At 45.8% G+C, this 27,194-nt stretch overlaps 1 protein-coding gene and 1 long non-coding RNA gene across 3 annotated transcripts in view; one reads left to right on the forward strand and one right to left on the reverse strand.

Annotated features, from left to right (window-relative positions):
* Positions 1 to 6: 6 nt before the first annotated feature.
* LOC144328749 (uncharacterized) lies at positions 7 to 5,354 on the reverse strand. The gene is made up of 3 exons (XR_013394048.1): positions 5,095 to 5,354; positions 2,211 to 3,601; positions 7 to 1,988 (listed from the first exon to the last, which is right to left on the reverse strand). It is a non-coding gene; the product is annotated as an uncharacterized LOC144328749 (long non-coding RNA).
* A 25-nt stretch (positions 5,355 to 5,379) lies between these two features.
* CTNNAL1 (catenin alpha like 1) overlaps positions 5,380 to 27,194 on the forward strand; it is a 58,095-nt gene continuing 36,280 nt past the window's right edge. The window contains exon 1 of one of the 2 annotated variants that reach the window (XM_028737982.2): positions 5,380 to 5,679. In XM_028737982.2, coding sequence (XP_028593815.2) covers positions 5,407 to 5,679 — 273 coding nt within the window. In that variant the 5' untranslated portion in view covers positions 5,380 to 5,406. The remainder of the gene's footprint in view (positions 5,680 to 27,194) is intronic. The other variant, XM_028737985.2, reaches the window with a different exon arrangement.

Raw genomic sequence — 27,194 nt, forward strand, 5'->3', positions numbered from 1 at the left:
CGAAGGGGCTTGAATAACTCAGAGAAGCTATGAACTATGCCAAGCAGGGCACCCAAGATGAACAGGTCATAGTGGAGAGTTTTGACCAAACGTGATCCACCTGGAGGAGGAACCGGCAAGCCACTCCAGTATCCCTGCCAAGAAAACTCCATGGACAAAGACAACAGGTGTATAAAAGTTATGACGCTGGAAGATGAGCCCCTCAGGTCGGAAGGTGTCCAACATGCTACTGAGGAAGAGCAGAGGACAAGTATAAGTAGATTCAACTGCTGTCTTGGCAGCACCAAAGTGACCCAGGCCAAAAGCCTTGCCTAGACAACAAGACCCTCCTGCTGATGTGGTCCAAAGGAAAACAGAGCAATGCCTTTGGCACCAGCTTGGCTCAGGAATTGCCAGGGTGCGTACAAGGTGCCATCCAACCATCTTAGGTACTCCACTCTGGATTTGTGTAGGTCTTAATCCATAGCCTTTTCTCCTCCCACAGATGTCCCACAAGGCAGCAGAGGTTTAGGATCAGAGTTTTCCTTCTCCTAGATCTACCTTCCCAGGCTGACAAGCCCCATCAGCCTCCTCTAAAGCACGTGAAGAAACCGGCTTCTTGACTGTTGGACCCACTATTGGTCTCGTCCTTGCAATCCGCCATGGCTTGTCTTCACATGCAGGGGAAGTCCCTAACACACCGAGGGGTTGAGACCTATCAGCTACCCTCACCTGGTTTAGCTGGCCGGTCAAAGCCATATGTGAGAGCTGAGTGCAGGTTAGGGACCAAAGGTGGAAAAACTACCCCAGAAGGAGCATGATGTGTCCCCCAACCAGAGGTTCTACCCTCCCCAAACACCCCATTACACCCTTAAGGTGTTATTAGTCCCTGAGTAATCAAAGGGACAGGGAAATCATGTGATATACAGGCAGTGTGAAGAGAAGCGCTTTTGCATTCCCCACTTAGCAGGAGTGCCATTTAGGAACCCTTGCAAGACAATGTGATTATAGGTTTTGCAAGGCATTAAAAGGCAAGCGCTCTTGAAATACCCCCACATTTTCCATCCAAGTGCAGGACTCTCGACTGAAACTTGAAATGGTGTTTCTGCTAGGGAGATAAAATATCATGGACAGAAACAGGTGCTGAGGACCCCTTCACACATGCTTGCATATCATTTAATCTCTTTCACCATTTGATGACTGGCAGCTGAATGTGTGAATGGACTCTGTTCGAAAGCACTGTGTAAGAGTTCTAGGCATGCTGTTTGATCTGGTAAAGTTCGCTCAGTCCTACAAAGTGACCACAATGGTCCAGTATCCAAGTGGTGAACTTATGTACCTGTTTGAACTACCTTAGTTATGAGTCCCTGCTTTACTTTTGGTGCGGGCACCCACCTCCTCTCCCAGTGCGACAGTTGTCGCCCTTAAAAAATACCTGACACCACATAACTTTAAGCATCTCAAGCCATCCTATTCTAACTAGCGGTACTTCGAAATAATTGGCTGTTAGTTTACCAGGCATTTATATCAAAAGTCCTCCCCACCCCAAGTGCCGGGAACAATAAACCCTCTTGAGTCACTTCCCTGCAACAGCTTTCTAGCACACCAAATAAAAATTTAATAGTAGCTGCAGCAGCTGTTATTATTTCAGAACAATTCACCCCCATAAAATGTTCCCGAAGGACCTGATCCTAAGGCTGCTGCCCTATGCACACTTACCTGTGAGAAAGGCCCATTGAATAATCAGATCAGATGGGTAATTTTTGGTGCCACCAAGGTTGTTGCTCTGTTAGATGTGGTTGACACGACTGCTTCCAACATCCCTCCCCACTAGTTCGTCTGCTCTGAGCCGCCACTGCATCCTTGCAGTACTATCCAGCAGAGCTGTTCTGTGTCGTTCAACTTTTCTTCATGTTGGGGAGATGTTCAGGAAATCCTGGTCCTGTAGGTGGGGTTGCACTCCCCAGAATTAAGGAGGCTGATGGGTATTATGTGTGTTCCTATATGACCTGCTCATGAGAAGACTCCCTGGAAAGGACCCTGATGTTGGGAAAGATGGAGGGCACAAGGAGAAGGGGATGACAGAGGACGAGATGGTTGGATAGTGTTCTTGAAGCTACCAGCATGAGTTTGACCAAACTGCGGGAGGCAGTGGAAGACAGGAGTGCCTGGCATGCTCTTGTCCATGGGGTCACGAAAAGTTGGACATGACTAAACAACAACAATATGACCTGCTGACCTTGGCCTTGGAAGCCCAAGTAGTCCCTGTAGCACAAGACACTTTTCACCCTGGTATCATCTTGTTTGGATTACAGTGGTACCTCGGGTTACAGACGCTTCAGGTTACAGACTCCGCTAACCCAGAAATAGTACCTCGGGTTAAGAACTTTACTTCAGGATGAGAACAGAAATCATGGCGGTGGCAGCAGCGGGAGGTCCCATTAGCTAAACTGGTTAAGAACAGTTTCAGGTTAAGAACGGACCTCCATAATGAATTAAGTTATTAACCCGAGGTACCACTGTACTCAATGCTTTATGCTTGCAGCTACCTCTGAAATCTGCCTTGGAGGTCAGCACCTGAATTCCAGACTAGGACAAGGCATAGGGAACACATTTCACCAATTTTTAAAGAACTCCACCAGATACCTGTCCATTTCTAAATACATTTCAAACATCTGGTTTTAACCTTTCAAGACCTGAAAGGGAGACAGTTGTGTGAAGGGCCATTGTTTCCCGTTGTGAATCAAGCCTCAGCTATTAAGATTAACCTCAGAGGCCCTTCTTTGCAGCAGTGACTGCAAAGAACTAACAGTAGAGAGCTTTTCCACTTGATAATACCTTTCTACAAAGGTGTACCTGCCACTGACTGACTGTCATTTGTTGTTGTTTTGGTACCTGGTGAAAACTTTTATATTTATCCATTTCATTGAAAATTTACCTGCTCTACTGCTGTCTTCTGCTCTGCTCTGTAGTTTTATTGTAGAATCGTGGCTTTACTTTTTTTTATGTTATCTGCTTTGGGAGCCTCACTGGTCGAAAAGAAAAAGAGCAAATATATTCAATGGATGAATGAATCCATGTGCACGAACATTAAGATGCCAAATAGCACACAGCCTGCCATTTCAGCAGCTGTATTGATGAGGCTCATGTTGAACTCCTAAGTGTCATACCATGTTATAGGACAGCTATGTTTTTTGAATCAGTCTGTGACAAAAGGCAAACAAATGCTCTCTGCATTAAATCAGCACAGGACAGGCCATTGGAGAGGAAATTAATGCAGCATACAGCAGGTGGAAAAGAACCATCAGCACTAGGTAGTGGGGCTTTGGCAATTTTCCTTGGTATGAAAACAGGAGTGTCACAAGCAGTGTTCGAATCTCCCATTATTCTAGGCGCGTTTTGCGACAAGGAATTTCATTAGCGCGAGCCGTTTCTGAGCTCTGGGTGCAGTACTGTGCCTAAGATTTCAGATTAAAACTGCAGAGTGGAAGGAAAGAAGGACCTTTTTCTGTCTCCCCACTTCCAGCTCCTCTCTAAAGACTGGAGAAGAGACCCTCTTAAGAATATTAGGGGGGGAGACAGGGGAAGCGTGGCTTTGTTTTTTGCAGTCTTCAGATGAGGACTAGACGATGTGAAGAATGAATATAGGATTTTAGCTGCAGTTCATTCATTTTCAGCTTTGCATTCTTGTTATTAAAAAAGCATGCCTAGACATTCTGTTGTTGCACCTATAACCTAGGTTTAAGGTGCCATTTAGCTCCTAGTGTTCATTAAACCTAGGTTTAAGGTGCCATTTAGCTCCTACCCTAGGGTATCATACCATTACTCAGAACCCACCACATAGTTCAGGATGATTAAACCCACTAGATTGTGGCCACTATAAACTTAACAAAGAGAACTTGCTGAAAGTAAAAGCTGTTCGAGAGTGGTGAACTCTTCTTCCTTGGAGGTTATTGAGCAGTGTTTGGATGGTAATCTACCATGTATGATTTAGTTGAGATTCCTGCATTGCAGAGGGTTGGACTAGATGTCCCTTCCAACACTGCAATTCTAGGATTCTACAATTTTATGATTGTGAGGGGAAAACAGGAGAGAGACCCTGTGCGTCACCCAGCTCTCCTTGGAAGAAGTTGGGATAAAAATACTGCATAAGATTTATCTTCCATCTCAATCGTACATACAGAAATAGTCACACTAGTTGTTTTTACAGCAAAACTGCAGAGTCCTTGGAGGCTAACAAATGTATGATGGCATTTAATCCACTAATTAAGTGGATTGTAATCCACTTAATTAAATGCATAAAGTGTTAATCCTGAGTTGCAGGTACATGGTTAGAGGGAGGGACTGTAAGAAGTTAGGACAGAAGGAAATTAAATGCAGCAAAGTAACAGACACTTATGATCAGTGCTTTTTTCCCCTTAAAAAATATATGTTTAGGGGTACTCTCATTTTCCTACTCACATTGAAATACTGCCCCTCAATGAGGCCAAACTTAGATTCACAAAATGTTTAGGGGTATGCATACCCCTGCATACCCCCAGAAAAAAGCACCCTTTATGATGATGGACTTAACCCTAAACTACGGAAATTCACAAAGCAGTTGGCTTGATGGCAGAGACATCCTGGCACTGCTAAATCAAACAACAACACATAGAAATCCCTTGAGTGACTTCAGCCCACAAGTGATAGCATTGAAATTCTTCATTGTTATTAAGCTGGTTTCACTTGACAGCCTCCCTTTGAAGTGGATTTGCTCCAGGATGGCTACTTTTAAGTTTACTGAGTATTCGCCAGATAGATCTGATGAAGTGAAAGACACAAAAACCTCATGCCATAACAAATGAGCTGGTTTTTAAGGTGCCACAAGGCTCTTTGCAGTTAGGCACCCATCTAACCCACGTTAAAAGCTAATGATCTCCACGTCTGACAAGGCAGTTTTGGGTGGATCAAAACTGGCCTTGCCAGATTATATACATTTCCCCCCTTTTTTTCTCATGGACCAACACGACCGGCTTACTTTGTTTTTGGGGGTGCCCAAAGGTTGAAGAAGAAGAAGAAGAAGAGGAGGAGTAGGAGGAGGAGGAGGAGGAGGAAGAAACTGAATGTAATGCTGACACTGCCATCTTGACGACTCGCCAGTGTGCGAACTAACTGAGGAGAAAATGAGTAATGGAAGTGCCCCAAAGGGAGAAGAAGCCCTTGCCCGTGACGGCGACGACTCGCTCGCTCGCGCGCGCAAGGAACCAGCACTACCAGTCGTCGGGATGCGATGACACGCGTGTGTGGCCGAAAACTGGGCGGGCTGGAGGGCGGGGGCACCGGGGCTTTTCGGCTGGAGAGGAGTTATATGCGCTGCGAGGAGTGCGGGGGGGGGGGGAACCTCAAGCTCGGCGGCTGCCATTTCCCAGGGCAGAAGGCGGGAAGGCGATGAGGAGGAGACAGGGGAGGAGCGCGCCGGAGCCGGAGAGCTCCAGCCGCCGCCGACACCTCCTGCTCCTCCTCTCCCAGGCGGGAGAGCCGACGAGGAGCGAGCTGCGCGGCTCCGGAGCAATGGCCGCGTTCCCCGGCGGCAGCGGAGTGTCGTGGCCGCGCTCGCCGCCCGGCGCGGCTCTCGCCACGGCTTTGGGATGGGAGCCGCTGCCGGGGCTGCAGATCCGCTCGCGCTCCGTGGAGCAGACGCTGGTGCCGCTCGTGGCGCAGGTAGCAAGCTACTCGAGGGCGGGCGGTCCGTCCTTTCTGCCGGGATCCCCTCTCCCTGCTTTCCTCCTCATCCCCCCCACCCCCGATCCTGATTTGATACGAATGCAATCCGGAGCCGCTCCGAATCGGGGCCGCCTCCCCCAGGGCGGGCTTTGCGCGCGCAGAAGTCCCCGTTTCTACTTTCGCCCGCTGCTTAGCCATCGCTTTCCCCGGTAGAGTTTTAAGGTGTTGGGGGTTTGGTGGTGGTGTGTTGTTGTTGTTTTTTGAGGGAGGGGGTTTGCATAAAGCATGCATAAATGCATGCCTTGCTTGCAAAAACCTCCCGATTTGACGATCTCTTCCCGCCGCCCCCACCCCCGATTTCCCCCTTTTCCTCTCCCGGCCAAGAAACTGCAAAGAGAGCGATTCGGAACATCGGTTTGTCCGCACGGGAGCCGCTCGGCTAAATCGAGACCTTTAAAAAAAAATTAAAAAAATTAAGGCGCCCCCCTTTTTTAAAAAAACAACAACAACATCCGACTGAAAGAGTTTTGTGCTCAGAGTTGGAAACCTTTTGGAATCCCAGCCCGGCCTTTGTTGTGCTTTTTCTTTGTGTTTTCCGCTTTCTTGGGGCCCAGGACTTCGTTAGATCCATCGCTAGCTGTGCAGGACTTTAAAAAAAAAGAGAGAGTTTCGACTAACTTCCGGAGGATTAGCAGCGGCGTTCAGCGCAGCCTTGCACTTCGTAGCGAAGTTTTTGCACGACCGGTTGTGTATGTGTGTGTGTGTTTTAGAGTTAATATTGCATGGCTGTGTTACCTTATCCGAGAACGATGTGCAGCACGTATCCCTTGTAGGCTGCCTGCAAGGCTGCAGGGCAGGAATTTCAGCAAGGACAAATGCGGTGCACGAGCCACTTCAGCGCCCAAGTGCTCCACAAATAGTGCCATAGAACTTCCGTAGGTGTATTTACTCCCATGATCGCCCCGTGCGCTGTACCGGAATGGCCCCAGATTAAGGAATGCCCTGCTTTATTTTAAATTAGGACCAAGTTCTTCAACAGAGGAAGGGTGCACGAGCAAGCCGTTACCCCTCTACGTAAAACAAGTGCATTTGAAAATAACTTATTCCCGAGTAAAAGTATGCACTAAGAAATTCACTTGCACGACAACAATGCAAAAGAAGGAGGAGCTGTGCAGAAGGCATCATCTTGTTCTTGTGCTATGGAAATGTTCTGTTGAGTACCCTGGTGGGTTGTGTCCAGTGGCATAAACCTTAGAAAACAGCTAGGTCTGCTTCCTGCGGACCAATCCCTTTCCTGCTAGTCCACTTGAGCAGGAGAGGATTGTTAAACTGCAACATTAATTTTGTAGAATGTTATGTCTGTGGGTGTGCAGGGAATTTCAAATATCTCACTTTGGCAGTCAGAAAGAGTGGGAAATCGGAGCAAAACAGTAATGAAACCATACTTGGAAACATCATTTTTGACATTGTTTGTGAATGTATTGCTTTTAAAAGCTGTGCAGAATCATGTGCACATAAGAGACTGCTGACAACGTTGTAACTAATCAATGCTTATGGAAATGAACAGTATAGGATTGCATTGTACATGGTTTTTTACTCAGAGTGATGGTTGCTCTACTGCTTTGTAAACTGGAGTGTTATCAAGTTCTGTCTAAATTTGCTTACTGCAACCTGGTTCCCTCCAGGTGTTCCTTGATTACAGTTCCCAAAATTTTGGCCATCATGGCTGGGGTCAAAAATATCTGTGGGGCAACCACAGTAAATACAGGTTTATTGTTTAGAAAAGAAGCCCACTTAGCCCACAAAATTACTAGCCCATATATTTTTTTAACTGTCCTCTCTGCCCATACAAATTCCCGTCACTAATTTGTGGCTCATTACCACGAGAATTACCATACCAACTTGCTTTGAAAAGCTACCGTACTTTGCTTGATCATCTGATGGTGAGACTCAATTTCCATAGGCAACCATGCGGCAGGAATATTGGGTGCTATCCAACCAGCCCTTTAGTGCAAATATTTCTGCTTGCACAATGGCATTTCCCTGTGTCCTCTTTCTACACGCACTCTAAATCCTACCCAAATCTGCTCTGGAGGGGGGTGGGTGGCAGAAAACCAGAACAGATGTGGGGGGCAGTTCCCCTGTGGAAGCCGAAATCCTTGCGCTGACAGAACAAGTCAGTAGAATCCCATCCATTGAAACCATTGACATTGTACAGTGCGGTCTGCAGTGTGAAGTTACAGCCTAGGTTGGTGAGAATGGAGGGGAAATATCCAATAGTTTTGAGGTTGACCTTAAAAGAAAAGGTAGGACAGCTAGAAATAACAGAAACAAAGTATATGCAAAACCCAACTTTAGGAAAGAATCCATTTAGTCTTGTTTCTAAGTATTACCTTAGTTTGTAAGTTGTAAACAGCTGGAAGCTGTAATTCTAAGTATTTCTGAGTAAATAAGCACAGGATTGAGTTACATGCAAACTTTTCCCAGTAATTCCCATAAAGTTAAAAATAGTTTAAATTGGGGTGGTAAACTTGTGACCCTCTGGAAGTTCTTGGGCTCCTACTTCCCTCAGCCCCAACCATCACGGCTAATGATCAGGGACGATGAGAATTGCAGTTCAGCAACCTCTTTCCATCCCTGGCTTAAAGTATATACTAGTTAGATGTGTATTGATGTGCAGGCAGTCGCTCACAGAATTCCAGACCCAATAATGGGCCAAATAGATCTTTTACCATGCATTGAACCAAAACTTTTTGTTCTGAAAACTTTGGAATACGTAGCCAAGATTAAATGAGTAGCATATACAGGTGGCGACCAATTGTTCAGGCGCGTCCAATTGATGTGCGGCAGCCTCCCTGTGGATATGGGGAGTTGCCTGTACACCATGCTTGCTGGCAGCTTGAGTTTGGACTGAACTGAAATGCTCCCTCTTTCCCTAATGTGCATATCCTCTTTTTTGTCACCACAAAGCCTAATAGGAGTGAGAACAATGCTTCTTGCACATAGTTTGCTATCTTGCGGGGAGGAAATGGTGTCTTGTGACAGTGCGAGACACTGTGCCTATGAACAAATTAGTCTTGTGGCACCCTAAAGACTAATAAATGTATTATGCCATTAGTTTTCATGGACACAAGACCACTTTCTCGATGAGGGCAGCAAATGGAGGTGGCAGTAACAAAAGATGATTGGGGAGTTTTGAAGCTTCATTAATGTTTGGAAAGTTGACCTGGGAATTTTTGACTCTACTTAGAGGTCAGGCACTATTGTGGGTCTATGAATTTAGTACAGGACCTAAGATGGCTCACAGCATGAATGAATACAGACACAACTAAACCACACTAATCAATGTAAATATTTTTAAAGCTCTGTCAGACAATGTTTCTCTGTCCTCCTGTTCCAGCTACTCTGTTTTGTTCCACTAGTTGTCATGTTTTTGTCTCCTCCCACTCACTTAAAATTTCGTGCCACTGAGTAATTATGGGCTACCTTGAGTCTCTCTGTATTTCTCTTGTGTATTGGTAGTGCAGTTTGGCTACAAAAACATAGAAGAAGAAGACTCTAGTTTGCATTAGTACATAGAGTGGCAAAGCACAGTCTAGAAGCACATACCCGGGAGTTAGTTCCGTTGAACTTAGTTGGATTCACTTCTGAGGAAACGTGCAGGATCAGGTGGTTCTTGCTGAGTTTTATATGGTAGCAATGAATAATATTTATATGAGATTTCCCCTGCTATTGCTATTGATTTTGGTTAGTGTCCTGTTTAAACTGGCTTGATCACATTCATTTCTCTTGGAGGGAAAGTGTTTAAATGCAGGTAGGATGTCTTAAGTGAGTTGTGGGTTGTGGTGCAATTGTGGCATCCCCAAATCACTTACTCGAGAAAAACCCACAGAAATATGCTTAGTGACTGGGCCAAGAATAGGCAAGAGCGAAGATCTGTAGCCGCAATGCAGAATCAACTTTCTTATCATCCCTGGGCTGAACTCTTGTTGGTCCATTTGACTTGAGTCAAGCACTTGCCATACTGAGTCATTTGCCGTTGCCCACAGGAATATATTCTTCCACCTTTCTTTCTTACGGTAGCGTTGTGGCATCAGGAATAGCTTCAGGTCTAATGAGACTGTGCGATTTACATTGTCCATTTAGCCTAGTTTTGTCTGTCCTGGCTGATTGCAGCTCCGCAGGGTCCCAGGAAGAGAGAAGATGTTCCATGAGCTGCTACCTGATCCTTTTTTTAAAACTGATGATTGAACCTGAGACTGAAGCATGGGTTCAAGCACTTAGCTGGGCCCAGTGTCTCCCAGATGCCTAGCTGTGTTTGGTTGAAGTGGCAAGGCTGACTGCTTTCAGCTCAAAATCTTTCCCCAACTTATTTGTCACTGTTAGATATATAATGATCTCCCATGTGTAGAATATTTTTCTCCCTCCACATCCAGGTGGTCCTCAATACGTTAAAAATCTACCATTTTCTTACAGAATACAGTGGTGCCTCGCAAGACGAAATTAATTCGTTCCGCGAGTTTTTTCATCTTGCGATTTTTTTCGTCTTGCGAAGCACAGTTTCGGAAAAGTTTTGGAGAAGCTTCAAAAATCACCAAAGTCTTCAAAAACCTCAGAAAAGGCTACCACACCGCGTGCTATGAGTTGCTCCTCGAAGTCAAATCACAACTGTATTAACGGTTTTAAGAAAAAGGAAACAAACTTGCAAGACGTTTCCGTCTTGCGAAGCAAGCCCATAGGGAAAATCGTCTTGCGAAGCAACTCAAAAAACCAAAAACCCTTTCGTCTTGCGAGTTTTCCGTCTTGCGAGGCATTCGTCTTGCGAGGTACCACTGTATGTTGTTAAAGACCTTATGTGCATCCTGGTCCTCTTTTGTCTAAGTTACTATGTCAGCCTTCCGGCCTGTTATATCTGCTCCTAGATCTTTCACAATATCACCGTTGTCATATTACTTCCCCTCCTTCTGTTGCTGTGATCCTATCTCGTGCTTTGACTCTTGTTGCTGGCTTTTAATCCTTGGCTGCATCAGCTTCAAGTTTCTAGTCTTACCTTTAAGAATTTCCATTAGTAGATATCTTATCCCATCTCCCCTTATTCCAAGGTATTTCCTCATAACTGCGGGATCTCCATCAAGTTTAGAATATGGTAGAATATGATCTTGGCAATATCAGCTGCCATGGGTACATTAACACGACTTGATTCCTTTGCTGTGGTGATTATTTCTTACAAGCTATAATCAAAATCAGGGCTACAGTGCTGATTTTTCAAGGCATCTACCAGTTTGGGCATGAGTGGTTGAAAGGTCAGATATGCTAGGTGGAAACATTTCCACTAATGTATTTTTCAGTGGAAAGAAAAATCTCATTTCTAAAACTGCATTGTTTCACAGCGTTTATTGGAATATAATTGGATACAGTACCAGTAAGATTGGGCCATTTCAAAGTTGTACTTTGACTTGTTTCAGGTCACTATCCCTAGGAAGCAATTATGCATAGCTCTTTGGGTATGCTAAAATTACTACGTTAATAGCTTTCAGTGCCTTAATGTTATTCCCCCACCCCCAAATTCAAACATTGCTAAGGAAGTATATGCTATTGAGCTGTCATGCATTTGGATATTCTTGGATATAAATATTCCAATAAAAAAAAAATTCCAAGCAAAGAATTGAATTTGTTTGAATATATTCAAATAATAACTTCCAAGTAATAATGTTCAAGTAAAGCATTGAATTAAACTACACTAAGTGCACTTTATGAATTTCCTCCCTATAATCAGATATTTCAATTTAACTACTTTTGATAGGTAGAAAGACTTTTGAGATCCATATACTGTACCGCATTACAGTGTTACTTTTGCGTGTTTACTTACTACATGCATTACAACAGAAACATGCTATACTGGATCACAGTTATATAGGGTATTCAGAAATGTTAAGATTTTAAAATTTCCAAAAAAAAAAAAAAAAAAAAACACCCCACATCACTGGGACTCAGAATCATGTATTCCCACCATGTATAGGAAGTTAAATGTGACCCGAGATGCAGATGATTTCTGATTTGTTTGATTTTAACTTTCTCTCCTCCCCTTTCAGGAGGTGGAAGGTCTGTGCAAATTAGGCAGAATGCAGAACTGCGCATACGCTTATGTCACATTTTATTTTCTATGTGTGGTGGTGAATGTGGACTTATGCGGAGGCACGCCCCATTGCATTCCTGGGGTTGTCAGTGTTTGAACCAACCATACAAATACTGCACCCCTCTTTTCTGTATATGCTAAAGGCAGAGATGTCCATCAGTTCACATGCCTTGCATTATTCTTTTGAAACATTCACCCCTCACCCTCCCCTTAAATGGTGCACCAGTACACATGCCCTTAGATATTCCAGCTATCACCACTGTTATCATATCTGGTATTTGGCATAATATGGTTGAGTGTTGGATTAGGATCTAGGACAGGGGTAGGCAACCTAAGGCCCATGGGCCACAAGCGGCCCACGGGGGTCATTTAACCGGCCCCCAAGCCGCCCACTCGGCGAGTCCCTGCGTGTTGCGCTAAACTGGTGCAGCGCATGCTCAGACGCTGGAAATCATGTCTGCGCAGATACCAGAAATCGTGGCTGCGCATGCACGATCCGGCCCACAGAAGGATCTCCGCTGGAGTGAACCAGCCCAGGTGAGGTAAACCTTGCCGACCCCTGACTAGGAGTTCAGGGTTCAAATCCCTACTTAGACCTGAAGCAGTCACTAACTCCCGGTACCACAAGGTTGTTGTTAGGATAAGAGGGGGGGAAACCATCTACAGTGGTACCTCGGGTTAAGAACTTAATTCGTTCTGGAGGTCCGTTCTTAACCTGAGGCACCACTTTAGCTAATGGGGCCTCCTGCTGCTGCTGTGCCGCTGGAGCACGATTTCTGTTCTCATCCTGAGGCAAAGTTCTTAACCAGAGGTAATATTTCTGGGTTAGCGGAGTCTGTAACCTGAAGCATATGTAACCTGAGGTACCGCTTTATAACCTTGGGCTTCTTGCAGGAGAGGTAGGTTCGAATAAATGCGAAATAAAAGCTCCCGTGTTCCTTCCATGTACAAGCTGTATGTTGTTGAGCCTTGCAGCTGCAATTGCCTAGGATGGGGTTTTATCCCCTGGAAAAGAAAGCATTCTTGCAAGGTGTGAAGCTTCTGTTCACCTTAGGTTCCTACCTTATTGCAACCACAGGAATCCTCTTGTTGTTGATGGAGAAACAATCCCTGTCCCTGGGGGTGGTTTACAATGAACATTCCAAAGTATCAGTTACCCTTTCTAGGTATGCATTGTCCCACCCTTTGCATCTGCAAAGAGCACGAGGAATGTAGGAGAAACAGGAGATTTTACTGGGATTGGGGAGGGGAGGTTGCCTTGTCAGGTAGGTACAGGTTTTGTTGAGGTTTCTTTTTTCCTGGTATGAAACAGTAGAGGAATTTAGCAAGCGGACTTAGCAATGATTGCTTTATTGTTAAAGAACCATACCTGAATCATTCTTTTGTCTGAATGGGGTTATTAGATGAACCAGTAGTTATAAGTAGCATTAATCATGAGTTCGGTAAAACAAAGCTACCACAGAAACACAACAGGTCATGAGGTTAAATGCTGGCAGCGTGCTTCTTGCAAAGCGGGGGCGGGTGGGGGGGGAGAGAGAGGAGAAAGGAGGTCTGCAGAACAAGACCACCTGGAGACACAGCCAAACTGGATACAGAAAAGGAGGCTGCTTCTCACAGCTGATAGTTATGGTGTAAACTGACGTTTGAAAGCAGATGAGGAGTGTGCATTCCCTTGCTCTCAGTAAGGAATATATAATAATAATAATAATAATAATAATAATAATAATAATAATAATTTATTATTTATACCCCGCCCATCTGGCTGAGTTTCCCCAGCCACTCTGGGCGGCTCCCAATCAAGTGTTAAAAACAATACAGCGTTAAATATTAAAAACTTCCCTAAACAGGGCTGCCTTCAGATGTCTTTTAAAGATAGGATAGCTGCTTATTTCCTTCACATCTGAAGTGAGGGTGTTCCACAGGGTGGACGCCACTACCGAGAAGGCCCTCTGTCTGGTTCCCTGTAACCTTACTTCTCACAATGAGGGAACCGCCAGAAGGCCCTCGGCGCTGGATCTCAGTGTCCGGGCTGAACGATAGGGGTGGAGACGCTAATTCAGGTATACAGGACCGAGGCTGTTTAGGGCTTTAAAGGTCAGCACCAACACTTTGAATTGTGCTTGGAAACGTACTGGGAGCCAATGCAGATCTCTCAGAACCGGTGTTATGTGGTCCCGGCAGCCACTCCCAGTCACCAGTCTAGCTGCCGCATTCTGGATTAATTGCAGTTTCCGGGTCACCTTCAAAGGTAGCCCCACGTAGAGCGCATTGCAGTAGTCCAAGCGGGAGATAACTAGCGCATGCACCACTCTGGCGAGACAGTCCGTGGGCAGGTAGGGTCTTAACAGTGCTTTGTGCCTGTTTGACTAGGGGATGTTATAGAAGCAAAGATCACCAGTGTCGAAGCAATGATTTTTCAACATCAACTTTGTTGGACTGGTCATGTTGTGCGAATGCCTGATTATCGTCTTCCAGAGCATCTACTCTATTCCAAACTTAAAAATGGAAAGCGTAATGCTGGTGGTCAACAAAAGAGGTTCAAAGACTCTCTCAAGGCAAATCTTAAAAAATGTAGTATAAAGACCGACAATTGGGAAACACTGGCCTGTGAGTGATCCAACTGGAGAACAGCTTTTACCAAAGGTGTCACGGGTTTTGAAGATGCTTGAACTCAGGACGAAAGGGATACATGCGCTAAGAGGAAGGCACGCTTGGCAAACCCTCACCTTGATCAACTCCCGCCCGGAAGGACATGTGGATCCAGAATTGGCCTCCACAGTCACTTACGGACTCACTTTTAAAACCATGTTTATGGAAGACAATCTTACTCGGCTACGAGTGATCGCCAAAGAAGAAATAAGAAGATATTGCACGTATTCTAGGGGTTGCCAGCTTGGTGCCTACAGACACATAATGCCCACAGAGGCCTTCCTTCCCTGTCACCCTCAGAGCCCCCTCCCCTAATTGAAATTAAGCTTGAAAGATCTGAAGTATTGGTCCTGCTGTTGTTTTTGAGTCAAAGAATATGAGTCCACCACCCAAACATATTCATCATTTGATAAAGTCCAAGTTGTGTTATGATGTTTATGAGCAGACATTGTAAATCAATTCCCACAGATGACTCTATCTTTCAACTCGTCCCGAACATTTTCTCTCACTTTTGATAATCTGGGTAACAGCAAACAGCTCTGTATCTTGAGTGGTTCGACGTTCCCCTCGCTGTTCACCGCGCTTAGATTAACGGAGCACTTCCTCAATTTTTAACATAGACTTAATCTATCAGGTATGCAGCTAAGTAACAGATTTAACTCTTGGTAATATTAATACCACTTGAAGAACTCTAGACGCGTGAGGCTGTATGAGGAAAGAGACGCTTGGTAATAGAATGTCAAGGGTCAGTATACTAAGATACGGTTTAAAAAGAAGCATTCAAAATCAGCATTATATATTCAGGGCATTATTCATTAAAGTGAATGCCCTGCCCCCAAGATTCAGGCTAAATCATGGCAAAGTATGAAGTTTACTTCTGTATGTGTGTGCGCAAGCATGAGGGAGAAAGAAAGAGAGACAATTTATGTTCGACTATAAATGATCTGTTAGACGTAGAATCGGAAATTTACATGTGCTATAATTATAAAGATGTCATTGTGTGAGCAGTTCTCTTACAGGCTACTTATTTGTTTAAATGGAGTGGTGATTTTCAAATTGCAATGTAGGAAAAAGTGAAATCATTTGGGAGGGGGGCGTTTCCTCAGTTGGAGGATTAGTAATGGTGGACAAACTTTCTGAATTACAGCTTTGAAACTCTTTTCTTTATGTAATAATGTGCAACTGCAGGATAGTATTGAGTGGGTGGAGCTGTGGTCTAAATCACTGAGGTTGGCGGTTTGAATCCCTGGGACAGGGTGAGCTCCCGTTGCTCGGTCCCAGCGCCTGCCAACCTAGCAGTTTGAAAGCACATTAGTGCAAGTAGATAAATAGGTACCGTTCTGGCGGGAAGGTAAACGGTGTTTCTGTGCGCTCTGGTTTCCGTCACAGTGTCCCATTGCACCAGAAGCGGTTTAGCCATGCTGGCCACATGACCCGGAAAGCTGTCTGTGGACAAACGCCGGCTCCCTCGGCCAGTAAAGCGAGATAAGCGGCGCAACCCCATAGTTGCCTTTGACTGGACTTTACCTTTCACCTTAGTGTTGAATACCTTTGATTAGCAGCAAAACACGAGAGGTTGCCAGGAGTTTCTCTGCATTTTGCAGATAAACTGTTCAGAACCTGATGCAGTCTGAGTACATTTTATGGGAGTTCTGACCCCCCCCCCCACAGGGGCCTGTAAATGGGAAATACCTGAATTGGGGTTGCGTGTTTGGATCGGATATGAAGCACTGGCTGAGCGAAGGGAATGGAGAGCTATTATGGTATGGTGTGGTATGTGTTTGACTGGATTTAAATTTCCAATCCTCCATCATGTTTGTGGGTGACCTCAGCCCAGCCTCCCCCAACCTGCTGCCCTCCGGATGTTTTGAACTACAACTCCCATCAGCCTCAGCGCACCCATTGTTCAGGAGCTGTAGTTCAAAATATCTGAAGGGTACCAGGTTCCAGTAGGCTGCCTTTGCCAGATCACACACTCTCAGCCTAATCTGAGAATAATTGTGAGAATAAAAGAGGGGACTGTGTGTACCATAATAAAGTAATAAATGCCATTTATAAGCAGGTGTATAAATATATTTTGCCTTATAAAAAGAAAAGAAAAAATCTTTTTTCTCCGTGGCCTTGTATCTTTCATGAATGTAACAAAATTTTGTCACAGCCCTGAAATAAATATGTCATTGGAATAGTTTTAGCTTCACTTCATGTGCAGCTGTGTTATGATTTAGACACAGTTGCTGTCGTTTTTTAAAAAAAGGGATATAAAGCATCTTCATGTGTAAACCAGTATCTGAGATCTGGTTGTTCCGAAATGCCCTCTTTTTGAAGACATTACATGATTTAGAGATATCACTGATCTATTCTCAGCTTTTAAAAACGTTTTGTTCCTAGCAAAGCCTGGGTTATTTAGCAGTTGATCAGAAAACAGGCATTCTGATTTGGTATCATTTCCTCCTGGGCGCATGTGATAAGCTCTTGTCTGCTGTTCCAGAAATGGGAAGAGCTATGTTCTGTGTCATAATTTTGGCTGAGTGCCTGGAGGGGCAATGAGTGGTCTGCATATGTGAGGTTTAATTCCGTAAACTACCTTAAAGTTGGTTTTATTGTTCCCTGGTGAGTAGCGGGAGGCCTGGGCGTGAGAATGTGGAGCAGATGGTTTATTCTGCCTGCCCTGTGTGAAAGAAACATTTCCACCCCCTTTCTCTTGAGTGTATTGTTCTGCTTCCTCAACTTCGGCTAGTAGGTGATTTTCGAAGGATTTGGGTGATTTTGAGAAGCGGCTTTTGCCTCACGGCACAAACACACAATGGCTGAATAAGAGGCCAGAAATTTAGTATCAGTTACCAGGAGGGCGTCTAAACAAACAAACAAACACGACACTTTTATTTATGTTATGCACTGTTATAGTTCAGAATTTATCTGGTTAAATTCCCTGGTGTGTGTCACCTGCTGACGTCAGCTTACAGCTGGGCGGAGACAGAAGCTTTAGAAGCTGGGCGGGACTATTCCCTGTTTGTTCAGTTCCCCCTGTGACTCTGAGGGGAGAAGGATGTTTGCAGCAATGGCTGCCAGCAGTGACGGACTTTTGATGCTGAAATGTTGTAATAAAGAGCTGTAAATAGACGAACCTGTCTATGTGTGCTTACAAGGAGTACGACTGCTTTACACGCTGTGTTTCTACTCTGCTAAAAGCCGTGACGGAGAAGAGACAGCAGAGTTGCGCAGCTTGGGAGGAAGCGTGCCGGACCGCTGTAAGTGATTAATTGGGATCGTAAAGCTGTCTGAAGTCGCGGCTCTATCGATCAAGGGCCAGATCGATATATCCGAACAGGTTATGGGAGGTCAGCCAATGCTCGTAAAACAGTCGTAAAACAGCTTCAGGAGGCTTTGAAGCTGGGTTCTGAGGAACGGGAGCTGACCGGATGCCGGAGAGCAAAATGAGTAATTGCCTGCTTCTGAGAGGCATGAGGAGCTGCTGAAAGAGAGCTGCTGGGACACAGAGCTAAAAGAAAAAAGCAGCTGAGAAATCGTTTCTCCGGACGGGTGCTGGATAAGCAGTAAGTACAGCTTGGGGCCCCTTGGGAGAACGGGAGAAGATGGCTGAAAGCCAGGATATGCCGGTGGAGCCTCTAACTCTAAAGAGTTGGGCAACGTGGTCCAGAAGAATAAGGGGATGGTTCTTGGTTGAAGGGCTCTGGGAAGCAAACCAGTGGGAGCCAAAAGAAATACCCCTTAGCCGGCCAGCAGCTGGAGCAGATGAAGCAAGCTGTGGGGCTGTGTTGGCTGAAGATAGCCAGAGGCTGCAACAAGAGCTGAATATGCTCAAAGCATGCGTTGATGCGTCACTGAGGCCTCAGTTGGAGGGCGTAACGACAGCGTGGGCTGCCTGGAATTTGCTGAAAGGCTTGTGTGAGGCGTCAGCGAAAGGCCAGAGCCCTGGAGGAAGCCCTGGAGAGGCAGAAGGATGCCCAGAAAGCCCAATGGGGGCTGGGACAGTGTTGGGGAGCTGTTGTAATGCTTCTACACGTCTGTGTGATGGACTGAGTCCTGGAAAGGCTGGACTGGCAGGCCCTGTTCCCGATGTATTGGCCTCTAGGAGCGCTAGTGAGCAGATCGGGGGGGCGGAGAGTTCCAAAGGCAAGTTTAAAGGACTTTCCCTTTGTGCTGAAGCGGAGAGTAGCTTCAGGGGGGGCGAGGCTGGTGGGAGGCGCCGTTCCAGAAGGAGGAGGGCCAAGCCAGCTGGGAGCCCCGGGCAGTGTTTTTCCACTGGAGTTCGTCGATGCTACGTGTGCAATTCGGCGCAACATCTGAGTGGCAGTTGCCCCCACCGGTGCAGAGAGCCGCGGCAGGATGTTGTGAAGGACATTTCCCATGGGAATCAGGCGGGTTTCCATGGCAACAGGCCTGGGAAGACAGTCAGGCGTGGAACTGAGCCAGGTGGCCGTGGTAAACAGCAGGGAGAAGAGTCTTATCAAGTCTCAGCGAGTATGGCAGTGTTTGAAGATGGCCGAGTGGAAAATTCCGAGATGGCCTTTGTAATAGACTCTGCAGCTAACCGCAACATGGTTCCAGAGACCCCTGCAGTCGAGAGGTGGAATTGCACGGCAGTTCCGAAGGGACAGACTATTAAGTTTGCAAATGGACAGAAAACTAGAGTTTCCAAGTGTACTAATGCCTATCTTTCTGTTTTACAGGAAACGGTGGATTTTTGTATTGTTCCAGAGATTCAACATTGTTTGTTATCTGTGCCTTATTTGTTAAGTAAGGGGTTCAAAGTTTGTTTTGAAAATGATGTCTGCACAATCTCCAAAGGGGGGAGGTTACTGGCCAAAGTGCGGAAGGGACAGAATGATCTTTTCATTCTTAAAACGTCTCTTGGAGGTGAGGGGAAGGTTGAGAAAGCACAAGCGTTGCGTGCTACAGTTCCCAACCAGCGTGCTACAATTCCCGCTCATAATGTTACATGTGCATGCGTATGGCATCAGAGAACGATTCACAATCCTTTAGAGGATTTGCAGGTGTTACCTGAGGTTGTTACAGGTTGTAAGATTAAAAATTGTCAAAGTGCCATTAATTGTGACACTTGCAAGCAGGCAAAGGTGAGAGGGTGCAGTTACCCAAAGGTGGAACGTGTAGCCACTAAACCTTTTGAGCTGGTTCACATAGATTTGTCCGGTCCTGTCAAGGCACCAAGTCTAGGGGGGGCCAGGTTTCTGCTAACTTTTCTGGATGATTTCTCGCAGAATTCTTGGGCTCACGGTCTCAAATCCAGGGAGGATGCAGCACAGCTGATCAAGAGCTGGATTGAGGGGGTGGAACAGAGGTTCTCCACCAGGGTTCAAGCTATCATCAGTGACAGAAATGCTAAGTACACTGGTTCTGCTTTGCAGAAGTTCTTTCAACAGAAAGGGATACGACACACAGTTCTTTCACCCCAGCAAGGGGGAGTGGCAGAGCTGAGAAGTGGAGCTCTGATTAAGGCTGCACAGGTGATGCTGAAAGAAGCCAGGTTACCTCCTGAGTTTTGGCTGGAGGCTACGAGGGCTGTGTCATTCACCTGGAATCGTGTCTACAACTCATTGGTAGGTGACACACCGTTCTCTTTGTTAAATGGCCGAAAACCCCAGGTTCACTTTCTGCGGACGTTTGGGACTCCTGCGCTTGTCTCTGTGCCTGAGGCTTTGCGAGGGCCAGATGGAGCCAAAGTCCAGAAAATGATCTTCTGTGGGTATGAGCCAGAAGCCCGTGCATGGCGATTTGCTTACCCGTCAGGTGATCAGAGTAAGGTGCTGATCAGTAAACACGCTGAGTTCTTAGAGGAGGAGGTGAAGTCAAAGACTCCTGTTAGGCGTGATGTTCTCTCAGATTGTCTCTCTGATCCAGAAGACAGTTCTGATGAGGCAGAGGAAGAAGGGGCTGAGGCTGCTGATGACGACCAAAGTCAGGAGCAAAGTCAGGAGCAGGATGAGGTTTCGGTAGCTTCTCCACAAGATGTTAAGAGAGCACCCAAAAGCGAGCCTAGTTCTCTTGTGAGTGTAATGGAGAGGATTCGAAAACGCTTTAAGTCAGAAGGAGAATCCCATGATGCAGAGGACACACCTGCTGATCAAAGTGAGTCAGAGGGAACACCTGAGTTTGTGCCTAGGAGGTCCAGTCGCCCAACAAAGGGTGTCCCACCAGAGAGGTATCAGGCCACAGGTGCGTGGATAAGTTTCGCACAGTGCGATTCTGAAAGTTGTGAGGTGGTTCCACAAATGCCAAACAGGTTTGCCAAGGGAAGGCGCAAGGCATTGGGGAAGGAATTGATCTCACAAGGTATTACTGAAGATGTTGCACAGGTATCACGCAGGGACACAAGGGGGGGTGTTATAGTTCAGAATTTATCTGGTTAAATTCCCTGGTGTGTGTCACCTGCTGACGTCAGCTTACAGCTGGGCGGAGACAGAAGCTTTAGAAGCTGGGCGGGACTATTCCCTGTTTGTTCAGTTCCCCCTGTGACTCTGAGGGGAGAAGGATGTTTGCAGCAATGGCTGCCAGCAGTGACGGACTTTTGATGCTGAAATGTTGTAATAAAGAGCTGTAAATAGACGAACCTGTCTATGTGTGCTTACAAGGAGTACGACTGCTTTACACGCTGTGTTTCTACTCTGCTAAAAGCCGTGACGGAGAAGAGACAGCAGAGTTGCGCAGCTTGGGAGGAAGCGTGCCGGACCGCTGTAAGTGATTAATTGGGATCGTAAAGCTGTCTGAAGTCGCGGCTCTATCGATCAAGGGCCAGATCGATATATCCGAACATGCACTGAGTTGAATAGGATCCAAAATGCAGCAGTCTGATTGGTCCCAGAACAATAGGATTCAGAATGCAGCAGTCTGATTGGTCCACAGGAGCCACCCAATCCAGCTCCAGGTGGAAGTGAATCCGCAACCTGATTGGCCTACAGGAGAATCCCGGAATTAGCCAATCACGTGGGGCCCATTGTGTAAATAATGTATATAAAGCAGACACTCTGGGGGAACTTCCATTCCTCCTCACCACTATCCGCTGAATAAAGAGCATGAATCCACTCTTGACTCCAACTATATTTCAATTTACATGTCATTAGAATGGGAGATTCTTAATTTCAGGGTTCTGTGTTCGAGTCCCACATTGAGCCAAAGATTCCTGCATTGCAGGGGGTTGGACTAAATGACCCTCGTGCTCCCTTCCAACTCTATGATTCTGTGATCCGCAGGTGAAAGTGAACAAACTATACTGTGGACATTCAGTGGAGATATCCATAGGGTGGTAAATCCCAGAGCTTAAAATAGCCAGTTGCTTTGTTTTCCCTTTGCGATGTTTTGGACGCACCAGGGCTCTTCAAGAAAATGCATAATTCTGGGTTTCTTTTAGGATGAAGGTCTTTTGTTATGTGCTGCAGTGGCTGAATCAGGGGGACGGGGACCGGGGTGGGGGGGAGTTTCTGCTCCTAATTATCCTCTCGCCTCCTGAGTTTAATTTTGTCGTTGTCTTTCCCCATTAGCTCTGCAGCTCAAGGCTTTGGCTGGCAACAGACTGTTTTAACACACTTGTCAGTTTGAATGTTTCCTTTGGGCTTCCCAGAGTCGTGCTAATTTCGCTCTGTTGGCGGTTCTTAATTGTGTGAGCAGCGGCAGAACAACTGAAGAGTCACCCCTCAAATGTGCTCTCATCTGGCTGGTACAATGATGTTCTCGTACAGCAGAATCTTTGCTAATGGTTGTGATAACTAAAAACACTGATTAGCAAGTTCCATTCATCTCAAAAGAGAATTAGAAGAGCTTCTAATTAGGGTTGAAGTGTTTAGAGCTGGAGGTGAAATCAGGATGGGGCAACTTGAGCAACACTGGCAGTGCAATCCTATATAGTCCTGTACTCAGAAGTAAGTCACATTTAATTCAGTGGGGCTGTGGTCTAAACCACAGAGCCTCTTGGGCTTGCTGATCAGAAGGTCGGCAGTTCGAATCCCCGCAACCGGGTGAGCTCCCGTTGCTCTGTCCCAGCTTCTGCCAACCTAAGCAGTTTGAAAGCACACCAGTGCAAGTAGATAAATAGGTACAGCTGTATCAGGAAGGTAAATGGTGTTTCCATGCGTTCTGGTTTCCGTCATGGTGTTCCATTGCACCAGAAGCAGTTTAGGCATACTGGCCACTTGACATGGAAAGCTGTCTGTGGACAAACGCTGGCTCCCTCCGCCTGAAAGTGAGATGAGCACTGCAACCCCATAGTCGCCTTTGACTGGACTTAGCTGTCCAGGGGTCCTTTACCTTTACTCCCACAGATAAGTGGGCATAGGATTGCAGTCTAAGAGTCCTGTCAGAAATGTATCCTGGGTAGAACCACAACAATGTGCTACTTTTTAGTCCCATAAAATTAATAAGCTGTGCTGTCACTGTCACAAACATTTTGTTTATTACGGTTCTCCCTTCAAGGACCTTGCAGTAGGCTGGTATGGCCTTCCATCTAGGAAGATCTTAAGGCCAGACCTGTTTAACTGCCTTCTAACCATTCTCCAAAACACAAGTATATCTTGTGGACTAGAAACTTCAGTAATTAAAAAAACCCCGATGTTTACATTCCTAGAAATGTTGTACTCCATAAACCGCATGCTGCCTGCAGCTATATGAGATCATGCAAAGGACGCAGGAGGCGTAAAGATCATTGCAAAAAAACAACCCTGAATTGGTCTGTAACGAATTTTAATAGCTTGCCTACTTGCTCTGAAACAAATGTTAACATGGCCTAACTAGATATTTGTTGCAAAGAATAAGCACTTTTTATTTTTTTTATAAAAAAACCCATAAAGTTCAGTAGATTTTTTAATTTTTAATTTAATTTAATTTTTTTTGGTCTTTGGCTTATCGCCAAAGAGAATTTCCTCCTTGTCCCTGTGATCTGGGGGCAGGGGTATTGAATAACGTGAAGATAAGTTAATTTGTGCCTGCACAGACTTGCCCACGCTTGAGAGGCAACCTAATTATTCTTGCTTGATTTTGGAAAGGTTCATTAAACCTTACCACGAACAAGATATCTCAGGGCAGCTGCTGTTGTATCTGACACCTTCCTGGATTTCTGAAAGCCTTCAGTTCATCTTTATGGTTTCATGCTTCCTGTGGCGACGGAAGGACACACAGTTCTGTATCCCCATGTCCACTCTGCCGTACAATGTCATAAATGTTTGGTTGCTCCCCTCCCTCCTCTTTCTGTAATGTGAACACCAGCCACCAGCGCTTGTCAACATTTGGCCTATTAGCAGTGCCATTCCTCAGCATGTTTACTCAAGAGGTCGGCCCCATTGAGTTCAATGAGACTTACTCTCATTAAGAGTAAACCAAGAGCGCAATCCATTGGGAAGCAACGCCATTGAAATCAATGGGAACAGAGCAGCACTGAATTCTTGGGCTGCCTCCATACATTTTAGTAGTGTTTGTTCAGGAGAGAAAGCCCGGGAATTGTACTCTGAAGATCACAGCCTCCTCTCTTTCCTTATTTCTAGAAAGGAATTAGGCTTCCCACAATTTACTTCAGTGTAAGTTCAACCACAGAGCCTAGGGCTTGCCGATCAGAAGGTTGGCGGTTCGAATCCCCGTGACGGGGTGAGCTCCCGTTGCTCGGTCCCTGCTCCTGCCAACCTAGCAGTTCGAAAGCACATCAAAGTGCAAGTAGATAAATAGGTACCACTCCGGAGGGAAGGTAAATGGTGTTTCCGTGCACTGCTCTGGTTTGCCAGAAGCGGCTTAGTCATGCTGGCCACATGACCCGGAAGCTGTATGCCGGCTCCCTCGGCCTATAAAGTGAGATGAGTGCCGCAACCCCAGAGTCAGTCATGACTGGACCTAATGGTCAGGGGTCCCTTTACCTAAGTTCAACCAGCTTTTGTGTGTGTGTAAAATAAAGCCAGCTACATTTACTACAGGGATTGGCAACCATTTTTTGGTCAGTGGGCACCTTTGGAGTTTTGAGAAAGGGCCATTGGTGCACACACCACATGGGGACATGTGCTCAGAAGAAGCAAGCACGAACTGAACATGAAGAGCAAACAGTCTCTCTTCATTGTGGATTTTTGAAGGAACATCTCCAAAACCCACATTCCCAGCATGTTCACACACTTGTCTCAGTGACGTCTCGCTGGCTTGGTCATGTCCACAGAATGGAAGATGGCAGGATCCCCAAGGGAAAACAGGCTTCTGGCGCCAGGTCTGCTGGCAGACCAACTCCGTGTTACAAAGATGTCTGCATACGTGACATGAGGGCAACATCAACTTTGCTGTATGGGAATCCCTTGCAGACGATTGCAGTGCCTGGAGACAGGCAGTCAAGTCGTGTATGCATCGCAGTGACCGCAGTGAGGAGGAATGACTGCTAGGAGGAACATATAGGGAAGAAACACCATGGTGCATCTGCAGCAGCAAAACCGGACACCTTCCTCTGCCCCCTCTGCAACAAACCATGTCTCCCATATCGGTTTCTACAACCACAGCAGGAGCCGCAATTATCCAAAAAATTTACTTTACCCCTCGAAGGTACACTTCCATTATCTCCTGAGACAGACCAATTGTTGTTTAGTCGTTTAGTCGTGTCTGACCCTTCATGACCCCATGGACCAGAGCACGCCAGGCACTCCTGTCTTCCACTGCCTCCCACAGTTTGGTCAAACTCATGCTGGTAGCCTCAAGAACACTATCCAATCATCTTGTCCTCTGTCGTCCCCTTCTCCTTGTGCCCTCCATCTTTCCCAACATCAGGGTCCTTCCAGGGAGTCTTCTCTTCTCATGAGGTGGCCAAAGCATCGAAGCCTCAGCTTTAGGATCTGTCCTTCCAGTGAGCACTCAGGGCTGATTTCCTTAAGAATGGAGAGGTTTGATCTTCTTGCAGTCCATGGGACTCTCAAGAGTCTCCTCCAGCACCATAATTCACAAGCATCAATTCTTCGGCGATCAGCCTTCTTTATGGTCCAGCTCTCACTTCCATACACCACTACTGGGAAAACCATAGCTTTAACTATACGGACCTTTGTTGGCAAGGTGATGTCTCTGCTTAGACATCACCTCAACTCAGAGAAGCTATGAGCTATGCCGTGCAGGGCCACCCAAGATGGACAAGTCATAGTGGAGAGTTTGACCAAATGTGATCCACCTGGAGCAGGAACCGGCAAGCCACTCCAGTATCCCTGCCAAGAAAACTCCATGGACAAAGACAGACAGACCAATACCAACCTGTTTACCAAGATCCTCTATGGGCACCTAGTTACTAGTGGGCAAAATAATGCCTGGACAAAATGATGCTTTGTTGGCAACCCCTGTTTTGCTGTAAGCAAGTTTTAATACGTCTCTGTTTTCATGCAAGCCCCAGCATTAAGGTAAAAAGCAACATTCATTTGCACAGCAACTGATAGGGTGCAAGGAACCCACTGCAATGAAATCTAATTTACAATTAATATACATTTGCATTCTTTTGACAAGGCAGTGAATATTTTTGCCATGATTGGGAAGTGGGAGTAGCGCTGCCTGTTGGAGGGAACCATATGTCATGACCTGGGGCCTGAATTCCTAATGTTTACTGTTCATTTACTCCCCTTACAACTTCTTCCCTCTTCTGAGATGCTTTGTGAAGTTGTGAATTCAGGACTTACGTAGGACTTTCCTTATGTAGGTAAGGAATCCCAGGTGAAATGTTTTCTGTTGAAAGATACTCCAAGCTAAACATGTGCTTGCAAGTGAATTGTGAAGTCAGGCCAACATGGTGTAATTTGACATAATTCTGTTTACATGTGATGTCCTGGTATGAAACTGAGATGAAGCAAAAGCCTGTGATTTTTAAGGGGTTCTTTTACTTATTTTTAACTCACTTTAAGCTTAGATTCAGCATTTGATTATGCACCTGGGGTATTAAGAAGTTGTGGTTTTTTCTAGGACAGTATGTAAACTGGTATGCTGTTGTTGTTGTTGTTGTTGTTGTTGTTGTTGTTGTTGTTGATTTGGATAGGTTTGCCAGCAGGCTTTAGCCAAGTAAGCTTAAAAGTAGATCTCGTATTCAGAGGCAGTACACATCTAATTCCCAGTTGATGGAGGCAAGGCAGGACTGCTTGGCCTCTGTTTGGAGACAGGAATGCTGGACCAGATGGAGCCAGATCTAATATTTATTTTTCGGCTCTTATCGCCATCTCCTGCAATTTGGCAGTTTTAGGCATCGTGGTCTGAATGAGGAAAAATGAACACAGAAGAGAAAATAAATGAATAAAGAGAAGCACTGGGAACACACACCTGCTCATTTCTTGCTGGAGAGTTAAACAAGAATTGAGGAGGAACCTGGGTGGCTGGTGAGATACTGGTCCATGGCCTGGCATCCTTTCAAGTCACCTCATGAATGGAGGAGAGGGGGAGGGCACAACATGCAAACCCATTTTTAAGAAGCAACTGGCCATCAGTAAGCCAAATGGGGTGACCCAGTACCAAATAGAAACACATTCAGTGCAAGCAAATGTACCCTTGTTTCTTTCGTTGACTGCTGCTTTAGGATCACATCTTAAGCCCAGATTTAGTTGATGCAGAAGGAAACATGCAATCTCCTGTCCGAACAAGATTCAGAGGTGTGGCGTTGCTGTTGTTATTTTTTTAAAAAAAGATTGTTAATCTGTTTACATAACGTATTCAGGAGTGGGGAGTCAAACAAACATTTCACTGAGATCGCAGACCGGTGTATCACTTCAGATTG

This window comes from Podarcis muralis, chromosome 8, assembly GCF_964188315.1.
Source record: "Podarcis muralis chromosome 8, rPodMur119.hap1.1, whole genome shotgun sequence".
Lineage (NCBI taxonomy): Eukaryota > Metazoa > Chordata > Lepidosauria > Squamata > Lacertidae > Podarcis > Podarcis muralis.